Genomic DNA, 16591 nt, shown 5'->3' on the forward strand with positions numbered 1-16591 from the left:
AATAAATTAGGCATGGCCATGTGAGAAATGGCAGCCTGTCTGTAATGTTTGATAACAATCTCATTGTCTGTTCAGACTCACACTTAGCTTGGTTGTCTTCGCAAAACAAAAAAGAACACTTTGTAATTGAAATTGTACTTCCGTTTTTTCTTTTAGCACAAGCTAAATAACAGTAGCTGGTCAGCTGAAAAGAAATGTTACACATCCTACACATCGTTAAAAGATTAATTTTAGTATTCTGAAGGTTGCTCCATATAAAAATGTAATGAAAGAGGATGCAGTTTACATATATGTTAGTGTTTAGTGTGATTATGCCTGTTCATTTAGCTTAATCAAATAGGCAGTAATGAGACTAGAATTTTCACTCAAGCAGCATGGCCCGGCTGATATATTCGCATTTTATCGTCACTAAAACAGAAGATATCATCCACCCTAAATTAAGCACATATTATATACACACTGTCCACCCTCTTTACAAATTACGTAGTGTTTAAAAACACTTAACTCATTAACTATGTTATGTTATCGTAATGGAACACACATTTGTTAGTATTAAAGAGGACAATATTTTAGAGCTACACAGCATCAAACTCTACAGCAAATTGTCTGCAATTTAAGGTACAAGGCAGCAACAGTGATATGATGGACATTCACTTCCTAAAAACCCCTGGTAGCTTGTTCTTGATTAAAAAAAAAAAAAAAAGTTTGATACTGTTGAAATTATGTTTTCGTGCATAAGTATTGTGCGATAAGCTGATGTTTTGTCATTGTAAATGATATGGCCTAAGGAATTTATGGGAATAATGTTACGCATTATTATTCACAAACGGGCCATTTGTTTGGCCTACAGGTGCAGATAGAAAAGTTGTTTACTATCCCAGTACACAATCCGGTATAATCACAAGTGTTGCAGTACTGTTATTATTATACCCAATTGCCAATCTGCACCGCACCACTTAACACAAGGAACAACTGTACCTCTTGTTTGCTCCGGTCAGCCTGGGAGGACGGTGAGTTGGAGTGAGAAGCAGCTTCAGCTGACTTCTGCAAGAAAAATTTCAGAAACAGCACAAAAAAGGGGGGTTGAGGGGAAAATAAAATACAAATATATAGAATTTCACTATTGGGGTGAAGTGCTGTTGTTTTTTTCTGAAATAATAGGTTATATTCAGCATCTCGACTGCAAAGGAGAAATGATGTTGAAAGAGGGTCTCACATACACACACACACACACTCAAGACTGCACAGATGACCGCTATTAACCTGCCACTGACCCAAGAGTTGGACAGAGGGCAAGACTTGAATTAAAATGATGACTGCAACTGTTTGGTCTATGGCACAAAAGAGGTGTTGCGAGTTTTTTTATTTTTTTAACCGTAAAATAACATCCATCCATTCATCCATTATCTGCCGCTTATCAGGTGTCAGGATTATACTATACAATTGTGTGTATTTGATTTGTGGGATATGAATGGTGAGTATTACTGTAGCCCACCGCACAACAAACCGGCAAATGCGCTTATATACACAATACAACGCTGACCTTGTCTGAAAACCACCAAGTTTCAACGCACACAGTGCATTACACCTTCATACATTGATGGGGAATGCTGTCATGCCAAGTGACAAGCTTCTATCAGTCTTGCTGTTATCACTTTGGCACACGGAGAAGTTGAGGATCAGGTCAAGAACCACAAACTTCAATTACAAGTTATACCTTCCATTGACAGCCACGCCAATTTAAAAAAATTCTACACACAAATGTCAACACAAAATAAATGACAGCAAACAGTCAAGGCGGCCTCAACGCAACAATGAAACAATAATTCAATAGAATGACCTTGTGCTAAATGTATTTTTCCAATAATTGTGCTTTTATGCATTTTTTTTTAAATACAAATGAACTGCGATGATTTTGTTTTATCATTCAGATTGTTCCACAAACTTTTGCACCAGAGTTTTGTTTTGTTCTATATTAAGGTTTGGAAAAAATATATGTTCCTCTTAATTTGTATTCACTTTCCTTATTTATTTATTTTGATTTGCATGTTAATTGGTAAGATTTCATGATGGGCTTTACACATTATTTTAAGGCGGTTAAACTCCATCAATTCATTAAATTTAAAAAATGTTGAGTTGTATGAATATTAGATTAGTGTGATCTCTGTATCCACAACCGAAAACGACACGAACAGCACATTTCTGTAAAAGAAAAAAGGGTTCAGTGTAGGTTCAAAACCCAAGTGTAATTTCCTCAACTCTAATGAAGAACTATGTTGCACTCATAATGCAATAGTAGTGCTGATTCCCGGCTAGCCACTGGCGGTCCCAAAAACTAATGAAGCACCCGTAATGGGTTTTTTTTGTAGAATGAATGAAAAAAAGGCAAGGCTTGTCATACAATTGCCATACAGATTTCAACCTCTCTTATTTAGTAAAGAACTGATTTCAACCAATTAGATCGCTAAATGAATACAAACAGGGAGCTTATCATGCTGCACTACCTACAGTTTACTATTTTATGTTTGAAGGTCATAAGAATCAATATTTCTGCATTGGCAAAGTCTGCTATAACAAATGAAAATGATTCTTATTCTCACACAAAATTGATAATATTGGTGAAATATTGGGGTACTGCTAACAAATTGAGAAGCATGAGCATGTCGCCGCTGAAAAGGCAAGCATACACAAATTGTTTCACTTAAGAAAGAAATCTGTAGCTCTTACACCAAAGCCTGGCTGGGGGTTATCCTAGCCTGCCTCTCCTCTTCTTGTCTCCATCTACACCCTAGTGCTTAAAGTGATAATGACTTGTTTTTAATAATTAATTTGCATATAAAAGCCAGGCATATAAGTGGGTGGCAGAAACAGATCCGAGATCACAGTCTGGCTGCTGGCAGTGCTTAAGAGAAAGCCAAAGAAAACAGAGAGGGATGCAAAGTGTGAGAAATCAAAGAAGTGAGGAGTGAAGGCTACAAAACAGAAAACACGGTATGATGAAAATATATGATATATTCATAGATCAAAAAGATAAAATGAGAAGGAAGCCATGGCCAGATTGCTTCGAATTAAAGACATTTAAATAAGTGTAGGATTTATATTTGAAGTTTTTTAGAAGCACTTTGACAACTAATTACGTGCAGCTTCCATGTAGTGTGATAGTGACGTTTGAGCACTCGTGGCACCCTGGTACTAACTTTGTGTTTTTGGTGGGGACTTTTTTTTTTGTTGTTGTTGCAGGCGCATGTGTGTGAAAGCCTGTATGTGGCTTTTCAACGGTAAAATGTTATGTAATACCACCTAAAATATGTTCACTTAAAACTTGATAAGGAATCAAAGTTGTAAGCGTTTGTCGAGTGTGTGAATGAGACAGGGGACGGCAGCATCAGCATGAGCTGTGCAACGGGTCAGAAGCGCCGCAAAAGGGCAAGCAAATAAGGCAGTAGCAAACAAGTCACCATGCATTTCTGACCTGCTCCTGAACGCATCATTCACTATGACGGGCACACGGGCTGTCACACACAGAGCAGGTGATTCAATGTTAAGCCATGGCCGAGCGGTTAAGGTTGTCACCTACCACCGTGACACAGCTGTGGTGCCCTTGAGCAAGACACCAATACCCCCAAACTGCTTCACTGGAGCCCCCTGGTTGAATCTGTTCCACTAACAATGTGTGTTCACTGTGATGGGTCAAATGCAGAGGTCAAATTGTGCGTACGTGACAAAAATTATGATTTCATCATTTTCATTTCCTTTCATCCTTTCAATGGCGCTGGTTGTGGCGGTACAGCTGATGTAAAGTTCAACAAACGGGCCACATTAACTGAGTCTAAACTGTTGCATGTTCATAATGGGATTCATGACTAATGAATTAGTATTGTTAGGGGATAGTGACTGGAATGAGTTGTTCATTATTGTGAAAAGTCCACCGACAGAGAGACGGACTCTGTGGTCCAACCATTTCACATAAAATGTTAAGGGCCTTTTTATATAGTGTGTCATCAAGTCAATTCAGAGTCAGAGCCCTTACCTTCCTACTTGCTCGCTATTTTAATGAAGCAAACTGACCAAAAAGCTTTCCTTATTTTCTGCTGACAAAATGTGCTCAATGCTTTGCAAATACAATAGGCCTAGGTATGGAACACAGTTATGAAAAGTGTACATAGAATATTTGGTCATTATTGATAGCAGTCTCATGTGCTGATCAGAGTAGTGATTTGAAGATGAGGTGGGCCTCAGAGGATTTCAAATTGGGCCCCACCAAAAACACATCTAAGTTTGAGAATGGCTGCATGCTTTGGGTTTGACTCAGAACAGGACAGAATATGGACAAAAATGCTGCTCTTTTGCATTGCAGCCTTGTTTTGCTTACAGAAAGATTAAAAATAATTCACTTTTCTTTTTTCTTTTTTGCGATGGCGGCACATTGGCTGTGGCTCTTCTTTCTGACGGAAGATTATTATTTATTTATTTATTTATGTTGTTGTTGTTGTTTGTGTTGTTCCCCACGCCTGCGCATGTATTTTCCAGGTACCAATGCTCCCCACCTTGCAAAAAAACAAGTTATATTAATTGAAGACTAAATTGTCCATACATTCATTCATTCATCCATTCATTCATTCATTCCAAAACATCTTATCTTCACTAGGGTCGCAGGCTAAATTGGCCATATGTCCGCAAATATATTTGATTCATCTCTCAAACAGGACCCAGACACCTTTGCAGACTGAATTTATTGCACCAAACATGCACCAAAAGACCCTTTAACAAAGACACGCTGCTTCGAAAGCAATACAACACGTTCAACAGTTTTGATGAGGTCTGTGTCTTAAAAAGAAAAGCTTTCAAATTTGGATAAGTGAGTGGGTGCTGGAAGTCAACCAAGAGCCTCACACAAAAGTGGAAAATTATCTTGTTAAGGAAAATGCTACTAAATAACTTAAAATGATGGGATTGTGATATACTGATCTGTAATAATAATTTTTAAAAAACGACTGATGCACATATAAAATATAGAACATTTTATGATTTTTTTTTGAGTCACTTGTGGTACAACACTTTCCACAAATATGGGTTGTTTGGCATTTAATGGTTTGGGAATTGGGTCAGATATTGCAACATGCATTAATGGTGTGGGCTCACCTCATGGCAGCTGTAAATAGATTTGTCAACAATAACAACAAGTAAGATTTTTGATACTCACCACAGCTGTAGCCAGAGCTTCCTTGTCATAGTATTTTTTCCTCTCATATTTGTCACGGATGAATAACTCCACAGCCCTAACAATTTCAGTTCAGGACTGCAAGTCGTTGCTCAGTTGTACAATGTATTACATGAATATGAAATTCAACATTGAAAGATTATCATAGATTTTATACCACTTTAATGAAGTTAAACATTTCACACAGGATGTAATTCAGGTAAATATACTAAAAATGTACTGTATACTTGAGTATGATTATAAAACTCCAGATGCTTTTAATGTTGGTCAATATGTTCGAACAACTAGTGAAAGAACATGCCAAAAAATTAACCATCAGTCTAATAGCAGAAAATAGTTGTAGAAAATTGGCCCCAAATCCCCACAAACTGAAGCTCCTTAGTTTTGATCCCCTCCAGTGAGTTTATGACATTGAAGGTTAAAGCCACTGGCGTGGAGTCATTGTTTTCCAAGGAAAAGAGGGATTGGATTTAAAATTGATTTATTTTCCTGAGCCACTGGCACTATGTGTCTCCACTGGGAGCTTCAAGTGTCAGAGCCAAACTGAAGTGCTCCTCAGCAAATTCTTTGCCAAGAGGGCCTTTGGCTTTGTTGGCATGTAAAGTGTTGGCGGGATCAAAATCATGAATTTATATTTATATCAATAAAATCAAACACACAATTATCGGTGAAGAACTTATTTGCAAATGGATAAATGTAAAATGTCTTGTAAATTAATGGCAGAAAATGTAAAGCTTTTTAGTCGTAGTATGGTGTAGAATTGATTCCCACAGTTTTTTGTGTCTGTGATCTTTGTGGCAATTTAATATAAACATGATTTTTTATTTTTTTTGTCACTTAAGTACAAGTGATGGGACTGTGACTGCCACAAACATGCACAAAGTGCAAGATGCGAGTGAGTGTTGATCACCCGTTGCCCTAGCAACCAACGCATCACAGATTTTGACCGGCTACATCAAATTAAAATGACTTATTCCAAATCTAACTCATGGTGCCATTACAATGTTTGTAATGGTCGCTTTCAAACTGAAATGCTCCTTGCATATGGAGAAAAAAAAATAGTCACCAGGTGCTAAATTCTTCTTCTTCACCAATTAATATATGATACGTCGACATTCGGGTGTCGGCGTAATATAGTAGGGACGCATTGCGGCCTTTGGGCAGTCGCTGAGCCCCTTTGGAACTTCAGCACAAGTCGTGATACTTCAGCAACTGCTCAAGTCATTCCACCCACTTCAGCACAAGTCATTCCACCCAGTGTGCGTACATTCCATGCAGGTGTATAAGTGACACATTCAGGTCGATGTGAGGATCTGCACAGCCCAAAAATTGTGCAGCTGCGCACCTTTTCTGACTTAAGCACATGGGAGGATATGCTCCAAGGTGCATCCGTAACGGATGCTTAAATCACGTTAAACCGCTCCTCTTGATGCAAAGTAGCAGCTCTGCTCTGAGGGGTGTGCGAACACTTTACAGGTTTGATCAGTTCAAATGAACTCTGGTGCAATTACGCTGATAGGGTGGCTCGAATGAGTATGCGTGAATGTTGCATTCCAAACCCTGGAACTTAGCAAACACATCGTCGGATCAAGAACATAGAAGTAGCTCGCTGTTCATTTCCAATAAAACTGGTACAGCTCTACTGAAATATAGATTATGCACAGACATGAACCGAAGTTCAAATGACAGTGGAAAACTATAAGTCAGTAAAGGCATCAGAAGAGCAAAGTGCCTGAGAGTATTTTTTGTTTGTGTGAAAAGCAAAACACCTGAAAGTCGATATATATATATATATAAAAATAAAAATAAATACAAATACACGTATGTAACCTAGCAGCCAGCACTACCTCATTCAATACTAAACAGAGGACTAAGTTTGGCTTTCATCACACATTCCAATACCAAAGGGCTATCAAATTGCACACTTTATCCATAGGCTGCTCAATGGACAACTTTAACAGAGCCATTTTCAATGCTATGTGAATCAGGACCAAAAGTATGACTTTCTGCTTTGGAGCACGAGAGAAACAAATTGGAAGTGATGACCGAGTTCCTCATCGTATCTCTAAGGGTGAGCCCAGACACCCTGCAGAGGAAACCAATTTCTGCAGCTTGTTTCCATGACCTTGTCCTTTCGGTCAGTACCCCGCAGCTTGGCCATTAAATTGAGAACTTCGCCTTTAAGCTTAACTCTTATTGCTAACGCCATCAATCTCACACTTCAACTCTCCACCTCTCATGAACATGACGCGCTCGTGATTCACTCCTAAACCTGAGGGCTCAGTCTACCCTCTTCCGTGAACCCTGGCCTCAGATTTGGATGTGCGGATTCTCATGCCTGCGGCTAAACAGTCAGCAGTGAAACATAGGAGCAGACTCAGAAGGTCACAGCCGGACCGTGTCATCTGCAAATGGGAGAGGTGAGATCCTCAGGCCTCTCTCCACACCTTGGTAGCGCCGAGACGTTCAGACAAAGAGCATCCTTGGTAACGTATAACAATACAGATCAGGTATTCTGTTCTGTGAGATTGATGAGTACATACACTAGCCTGCCGCCTAAAAGCTACGTTATTAGAGCGCCATTTCCAACTGTGTAACTATTTATTTTAGTCTGCTGATGGAAATATGAAGATCTGCTGCTGTGTTAACCGCACAAATGTCTCATCTTGTACAGCAGAAAAGGGCAAACTTGTAAGACGGGTACACACAGTCTGCGCGAGCAGTGCATTAATGCCTCAACCGTAGTGATTTTTTTACTCTCTGATGTGTGGAGGTTGCTAAAAGGACAAGGATCTGTATGCAGTCCAATTGACTTTAAATGTCTGAATGTGCGAGACCAAGCACAAGCCGTTTGCATTAGAGGATACTGGTCAGTCTGTGGCCGACTGAAGTCCTCCGGAAGGTGGGCTTCATACAGCTGTTTGGCCCGACCATTGCCCATGTCCACCATACTCTGAGAAGAAAAAACAATAATGAAATATTACTCATAAGGTACAAGAGAGCAAGGCAAACAAAATAAGAGTTAAATACACATTGATTCGACATATCAAGGTCAGATTGGGACATGGGTACGAGAGCGGTGATGGTGATGATAGCTTAAGTCGAGACGGAATAATCAGCAATCCACAATTAATTAGTCATTGAAATTAACAATCAGACAGTGATGTTCTCCTCTGACCCAGCAGATAGTTAGGGGCCATAAACACACACACACTGATCTCAGAACGCACTTGCTAAACAAAACAATTGGATGCATTAATCACCATGATTAAATGAATTGAGCTTCAGATACGTTTGCTTGTCTGGTGTGTGGTTAAATTAATGTGACATGCCGGTTATATACATTTCAACAATCACTTCACTAGCTTAACATTCATCATTCATTTGTGTTTTAAAATCACAGCTGGATTTGCCTTTACGATATCACTTCTCCTATTAAATGATTATCACCGACAGAAGATGCTCTTAATTATGTGGTCATATCCCGAGAGGTCATTGTGTTTTTGTGTGTCTGTGTGTGTTTACCTGTATCTGCTCTGGGGTCCACTGGTCCAGATTGACAGATTTGACCCTGGAGATGTGGACGCCCAGGTTGCGATGAATGCCAGCACAGCGGATGCACATGAACACCCCGAGGTTCCATGAGGCCCACCGAGGACCTGGAATAGAAAATGGGAAGGGGAAAAAATATCATTTTAAAGGTGCACTTATAATAGTTTGTAGGAAGGTGTTTGCTGTGTTAATTGCGTAATTGATGCCAGTGTAACAATTGTACAGAATGCAGTTCATCCCGGTTGAAATATTAAGCATTTGTAATTCACCCAATTTATATTCTCTTCAAAGCAAGGATAGACCGATTATCAGCCAGACCGATTATTAGCATTTTTATATTTGAGTCACCTCTCACTCCCCTAAAAATAATCTGGAGGAGAAACTGATTTGCTGGAGTCCATGCAGGATGTTTATAAAGAACTGCAAGCAGACTTCCATGGGCGGATGGTATAAAGTTGGCTCGGGAGATCACAGATCTGGGAAGTGCACCACCTTCCACCTCGCTTGTCCGTGTGTGACAGCCTCTTCCCCCCCAGAAGATGAAGTTACATAACAATCTTAGCAGAGAAGAAGAAAGAACGCCACAAGCAAGCTGCACAGCTCAAGCAAGTCCAGGTGTCAAGCTGGATTTTTATTTTTCTTGACATACATTTGGAAGAGGAGGGATGGACATTTTAAATTATCCCACAAGATGCCGCAGCACGAGCTTGAAGGTTTGAATATTTGAAGTAAAGTGCTAATGTTTATTTTATAACCCCAGATAAATAATAATCCAATTTTTTTTAAGTACTTCCTTCTGCATATTAAATAAGCGCTGTGTCTAAATGTAATGTAAGAATGTAATGGGGAGCACAGTACTGTGTCACGTTTTTCTTCTTTGTAAAATAGACCAGATGCCTTACGGCACCGTGCTGCAGTCACTTGCTTGCTCTTGTGAAACACCTGTCCACAAACTACAGGCAGGCCTCAAGCCATCATGAAATGGTGGCTTTCCAAAAGTCAGAATTAGAAAAGAAAGAATTCATTAATGAACATAGCACAAAAAAAAGAAGAGGCGTAAGTGCTCTGCCTCCAGCTGTGAAATGGGGCTCAAGACAATATTCAACTACCATTTAACAGAGCCACAGTTAGCCTAGTTGAAGTTGATTATTACTAATATATTTTATTTAATATGGATCAAGGTTCCTGCATTGTATTTGGTATGTTTGCAAAATATATTATTATGAGCCCTAAAAGTGTCTGGAAACCATTTCAGGTTGTACCCCGAACCCTTGTGAAAATAAGCTGTGGAGAAAATGAATGGATGAATATAATTAAGAAAAATAAAATGCTAAAGACACGAGCCAGGAAAAAAGCTGCTTTACAATTCCAAACTAAACAATCGTGCGTGAGCTGAGCTGGAGATCGCTTCCGACAAGCGCCTGAGTTTTACCCTCATCTTTTTTTTTTTTTAGCTGTTCTGTATCAGGGTTGGGGAATCCAGGTCCAGAAAGTAAAAACCTTGCCACAAATTGGCTTCAGCCACAGGTGCTTCTACTCAACTAGCAGGTATACGAGCTCGTCTCCACTTATTGAGTAGACCACACAACGCAAGAGAAACCGGCACTTTTAAGTTGCCATCCAACAAAATGCTTTTCGAGAACTCAGCAGGGCTGTGGGGTGCTTGAATCCCCACCGTGTACCAAAATATGGATGTTGGCACTGGAGACATGCCTATAATGTCCTCAGCACTGTTGAGGCGCCCCCGTGCCCTTGTTTGCAAAAATGTTCAGGAAATTCTACCACTCCAATTATCATCAGAACTAATAGCATTAGGCAGTTAAATGAGAAACAAATGATTTGAATGGGCTGCTGGCTGAAGACCCTCAGTGCTGTATCCAGGCCAATCAGATTATATCTAGAAGCCTGACAAATTGAAGTGACTTTTATAGATCCAGGATACAAAATATTATAAAGCAGGGCCTGCTGGAAGGGGGCATAGTTGGGCACAGAGCAGTAGTGGGCTTGCCGGTCTCGGGGAAGAGCATCTGAGTGTTAATTCAGTGGCGCTAATACGCTTGACGGCCTAAATGGGCATTAAAGCAGGGATGACTGAGTGTTAAGCCTAAATCAACAAGCTGAGTCCCCGTAAGAAGGACTCTATCTGTTGGTTTGCTTTCTCAACAACAAAAAAAATAAAAAGACACCATGTGCATGAAATTATCTCTGCAGCACACTGATGCAGGGCTCTTCAAAGTCATCTTTGAAGTGTGCGAAAGTCCATTCAAAACACAGCAAACTATTGATATTAAAATGTATCAGATGGAGCGTGATATCAGAAAAATAGGATCCTAAAAAAGAGGAACATAAGAGCCGCCAATAAACTTACATATTTTCTTTCAAAGTACAAAATAAATGATCTTATTTCCCAGAAAAAAAAATAAGTATCTTAAATAAACACTACATCGTATTGGGGGGTTTTTCAGCAATGTTTAATGAAGTAAGGCGGCATTCGCTAGGCGAAGTGGCGACCAGAGTCCCGAGTAAAACAGCTCAGATGATTACAGGCAGTCCAAAATTCACAACGGTTGTTACTGACACGATGGGGTTATTTGTCAGGTCTGACACTTGGACATCTGCTGTAAAGTGGCCGTCAGTGGACCAGGCCAAGAGGCACAACACTACAAGGGCTGCATGAGGACATTTTCGAAAAAATGAGAAATGAGACTGAAATGTTTGGCCTGTGTCTGTGAAATAGTTAAGTGAAAAGTGTTCAACTACCATTGTTAATACGATGCACTTTTGTTCTTATTTATCACATACTTTAATAACAAAAAGGGTTCCAATGTTTATTTTGTGTTTGTTTAAAATTAATTAATTACACAACAATAAATAACTTAAATTAATCTGAGTACACTGCAGAGTGGAGGTGGGGAGACGACATCATGCGCAATGCAAGTCCATCATCTGGACTAAGGCAATGTCCAAACAAGCAGATATTTTCAAAATGACTCAAAAAAATTAATCTTGTCTACAAATCTATATCGTCCTGTGGTTTTTCTTTTTGAAGACAAAAAAAACTGCTTTACCTTGACTAGTTTCAGCAAACGTCCTCAGACCTTTTTTTGTCTTAAAAAAAAAAAAAAACAGGACGAGATATTTTCAAAAACGTACATTTTATTCTGTTTGGAGCTTTTCGTCTTTCAGAACAAGCTTTAAGAAAACTCCACCAAGGGTTCAAGACTTTCTAAAATAAACTTTCTGCATTTGTCCATGCACAGCTGTCTGCAGCCATTAGGACAAAGACGTTTGATTAAATCTTGCGCGTGAGGATGGAGATTATTTTGAAACCATCTGTGTTCGCATGGACATACTGTAGCTTGTGTGCAAATCGCAAACCAGAGATACGCTCCGGTGAGATATTACAAAGTTTCAGGAAACGTTCCAGGTATATTTCTCACAATTGTTTTTGCTTCAGTTTTTGGTTGACCTTTGACATTTAACTTTACTGGTTCAAATACATAGCTTGTGTACTGTTTTTGGAGTTAATCATGACAGCACTTACCATTATTTAGTTTAGTTATTAGTTCTTACATTTAATGACAGACACAAATAATGAACAGTAAAAGTGCTGATTCAGCTTATTATAACATGTAGACTCCCAACTCCAACTTGTGGTTACTTCTGACTGGTGCAATCCTAACCATGACTTTGTGCAAATCATGAAAAGTGACAAAACAAGGGCATACGTGTGCTCTCGCTGACAGGAAAACTGTCAGCTGAGTGCTCCAAGTTATACTTGAGTATGAATGCACACAGGAGACACTAACAAGACACAAGCAGACACATGGCACCGGCATTTAAAAGCACACACGCGATCACGAACCAAGTCATCAGAGCTGAGAGAAGCACAAGCACACCCTAGAGCCTTGATGAGGGTCAGTGGAATTCTACTACAACACAGAGGAGAGAGGCAGCCAGCAGAGCTTGAAATTAAAGCCCTGTGTGAGTGTGAGTGTGAGTGTGTGTGCGTGTTTGTAATGAGCTATGACACCGTTTCTGAAGCAACCAATCAGAAACTAAAAGCGTTGCACTGACAAAACTGCCATTGAACATATGTTAACATACTTTTGGCTGATCATGTAAATAAGTCCTTCTCAAATGGCGTGTGACCCCAATTAAAATGTTGGGTTTTGTTTGTTTTTTGTCATACTAGAAGAAAGTGTAATTGCACATCCACTACAGTAGATGGCAGTGGTGCTTGTCAGAGAGTGCTAATGGAATACTAACTCTGTGTACTTACAACAATGTTATAGAATAAATGATACTATTTATAGATGCGGCAGAGAGTTTGGGGGGTCACAAAATATTTTTGCTTCCTAGGGGGCGTGGCAAAAAATAATTGAGAAGCACTGGTGTACTGTAAAGTAAAGTACACGGTATCATAAACAATTGGGGGAAGCTTGGTGCGATACAATAGGGTTTTTTTTTATTTTGAAGGTGTAGGAAATTATTGCATTTCCTTTTTATTTCAACAGCAGAAATCCCTGCACTTTCAGTATGAGTGTTTTTTTTTTTATTATTATTACTGTAATTGTTACATTATGTTTTATTGCATGAGCAATTATCTGTTAGAATTTTGTATGGCAATTCTATGAGATAATCATAGATTAGGATTGCGTCCATCATGTCGTTTTTAGCCGCTTATCTGCGATGCGTGATCTGAAGCCTATCCCAGCTGACTTTTGGCTGGTTACACCTTGGATTGGTGGCTAGTCATTCACAGGACAAATATTCGCAGATAAAGATTCACACTCACAATCACATCTATTAGCATAATATGAATATGCAACATCCACAATAAAAAAAAGTCAGAGCCTTAATTTTGGCTCTGAACCCACTTACTTACTTTTAGACAGACAGACATGCCAATCAAATGCACCACCACGCTGCCTCGTTTAGGATTATAATACGCATATCTAGACAAAACAAAAAAATGATCGTGTCTAGACAATTCATACTGTCAAAAGTCAAAAGCAAGATAGCTGGGAAAGGCAATTCTCAAGACCCTACATAACATTCAGATGACTGAGTCTTGACTTTTAGTTATCTCCCACATGGAGAGGGAGAACATTTTGTAAAATGGTGAATCCATTTAGACTTGCCAAATAAATAACTCATGAGCAAAACATATTTGGAACTCTAGTACAACCTCATTCCAAGCATAATGAGAAAGATGAGTCATCCTCGTTACAAAAATGACATGTCAACATAACTGCCTCAAGTTAAGTCGAGACTCAAATATTTGGAGTACTCCGGTTGATTAAACTGCAACAATTTATTTCAATTGTATAATCACTGAAATTCACTCAGATTTAAGTACACTAATGTAGAGGAAATTTTTTTCCACAGAGAATGCCATAAATTGCATAGTTAGGTAACACAAACGCCACAGTCTGAACGGATGCTGAAGACGAGGCTGCCCCCTACTGGTCGTTTAGTGTGATTCAGTGTCACTATCTACAAGCAAACAATATTAATGAGGTTAGACTAAGAAAGACAAATAATACATCTCCACTACTGCAGTGTGTAATAGGGTTTGTTTGGCATGTTTTGCTCAGTAGGAATCTAAATTCACAATTGTCCTGAAATGCATAAACGCAAAACACAACAACAGAAAGACCCTGAAAAAATAATCAATAGTGCTAAAAGGTGTTCAGTCCTAATTTGTTCAGTAACACGATGCCGTCCATTGGATGAAATCTGAATGCTGACCAGTGGGCCATGTTAACCATGTTGCCATAATCAACAGCATTGTTGTAAGACTTGTCAGTTACAGTTAAACATTTTTCGAACTGAGACAGTTAATTCAATAACATAAAAGTAATATTTGTACAATGTAATTTAGCTCAGAATAATCAGACAGATATACATGTATATAGCATTTTGTAAACCAGCTTTTTACACACGCACAAACAAGCACACACTATAATTTCAAAAACAAGTAATTTGTCTTCAAAAAGCTTGTTTTCATAAACATGTAACAACATTATTATGTACATAAACTAAAATAAATATCACCATGACACTTAACAACTCTATCTTCTTATCTTCTCAACAGTTCCACTTTTATAGGTTTGTAAAAGTGGGGTTTGTTTTTGTTTGTCTAATAGTATTTAAATTACCGTAATTTCGCTACATGACAGGACAGCAGATTTTATTTTATTAAGGTAGAAGGACGTTTTGTTTGTTTGTTTGTTTTCCCTCTATAGTCTGCTTTTTGACGTTTTCCGCTCATAAATAAAGCAGCCAAGGACGTGACATCGATATATCATCGCCCGCTACTGTAAAGTTAACAGCAGTTTTAAATAGCAAAAAAGCGGAAGTACTGAAACTTTACATTTCGAACTAAAACGAAATTCCAATCAAGTATACATTAGTACTTATCAGAATCAATATTTTAATTAATATATAGACATAGGCTACTAGATAAACGATTCGTTGTGTTCAAAGTCACCCGAGAGTAACCTGTGTGAAAAACTATTTTATTTTCGTTAGACGTCAGAACCGCTATGCTTTTACTTTTAAAACCCTTAGCGGAAAAGGGAGTATTAAATGATGTTGTGAACATTTGTAGTTTGGTAATTTCCTATTTAAAATATTTATATCTGCCAATAGTTAGTTCAGTACCGGTTACAAGACATAACATAAAGCAGTTGATGATGGTCATATTATTTCTATTGTCATGGTGACGTTTACCACGTAGGACAGGAAAGAGGGGCACATAAGTGACTCCCTTAGAAACGGTATATTATTGTGTTGCTGCAGCGTTTACACTTATCAAGCAAGCAAACGCACACAACATTTTGACATTTCGCACAGGCATTTGTCATTTGAACTTGCCCACGTTACCTTTTGCTTCGCAGTCGGCACATAATTTGTTCTCGACCTCTCTCAGCAGTTTCGATAGAATGGCCTGATGCTGCTCATTCAATTTCTGGGCTTTTTCTCTTTCAGAACGCGTCGTCATGTCTGCTCAAGTGTGGATGTTAGTCCGTTAGCGTGGACAGCCGAGATATATGATAATGACAACAGGTTGATATTAAAACGGTTGTGTCATTCCCGTGAAGCTCAGCCACACTGTGTATGCACTGCTAGCATCCAACCTGCTAACAAGGTAATATGGATACAGACTCCAGAGCGGCAGCATCCCTGCTGCGTTCAAGAATATCGGATATTTCACTTGTGCACACATCAATTCGGCTTGCATTTAGTTTGTGAGAGCGAAAGGGGAAATATTTCATCAAGACAGAGTCTGTTTTTCCAAAAATCTATATTAAAACGTGCTACACGTTTACTTAAACAATATAATGACCTGTCAAGTGATAAGGTCAGGTATAAATATGCTGGTTAAGGTGCTTGTCTTTTTTAACTCACACTTTCGGTAGGTTGCATTTTCGTATGCTATACAATATGGTAAAGGTAGTTTATATGCTGTGATGTACAACACTGATTTCACAATCACATTTTAAATAGACATGCTTACAATAGTTAGAATAGCTTTAAAAAAAAAACACTGAAAATCACTGGATTATCTGCAGTGCACTGGTCTGCTTAACAGGCTTCAATTCTTCTTGCATTACTATGTGGAGTATGTCCTCCCCATTTCCCCCAAAAAAATAACTTTAAGTGACGACTCTAAATTGTCCACATGGTGCATGGAAATGTTTGTAATATATGTACTATGCATTGGTTTTGTCCGAAGTACTCCGATTTAGATTAGATTAATTGAAGCCTCGTGTTGAATGGCTGCTTGTTCCTTGCGATTGGCTGGTTGCC

At 38.8% G+C, this 16591-nt stretch overlaps 1 protein-coding gene across 2 annotated transcripts in view; it reads right to left on the reverse strand.

Annotated features, from left to right (window-relative positions):
- LOC147163724 (stromal membrane-associated protein 1-like) overlaps positions 1–15925 on the reverse strand; it is a 47269-nt gene extending 31344 nt beyond the window's left edge. The window contains exons 1-5 of one of the 2 annotated variants that reach the window (XM_086093506.1): positions 15665–15925; positions 8747–8880; positions 8089–8174; positions 5204–5279; positions 979–1044 (exon numbers count right to left, since the gene is read on the reverse strand). In XM_086093506.1, the coding sequence (XP_085949632.1) occupies positions 979–1044; positions 5204–5279; positions 8089–8174; positions 8747–8880; positions 15665–15782 (480 nt within the window). In that variant the 5' untranslated portion in view covers positions 15783–15925. The remainder of the gene's footprint in view (positions 1–978; positions 1045–5203; positions 5280–8088; positions 8175–8746; positions 8881–15664) is intronic. The other variant, XM_086093507.1, reaches the window with a different exon arrangement.
- Between the last annotated feature and the right edge of the window lie 666 nt (positions 15926–16591).

Source organism: Leptonotus elevatus, chromosome 13 (genome assembly GCF_054856555.1).
Source record: "Leptonotus elevatus isolate MCC_2025b chromosome 13, RoL_Lele_1.0, whole genome shotgun sequence".
NCBI lineage: Eukaryota > Metazoa > Chordata > Actinopteri > Syngnathiformes > Syngnathidae > Leptonotus > Leptonotus elevatus.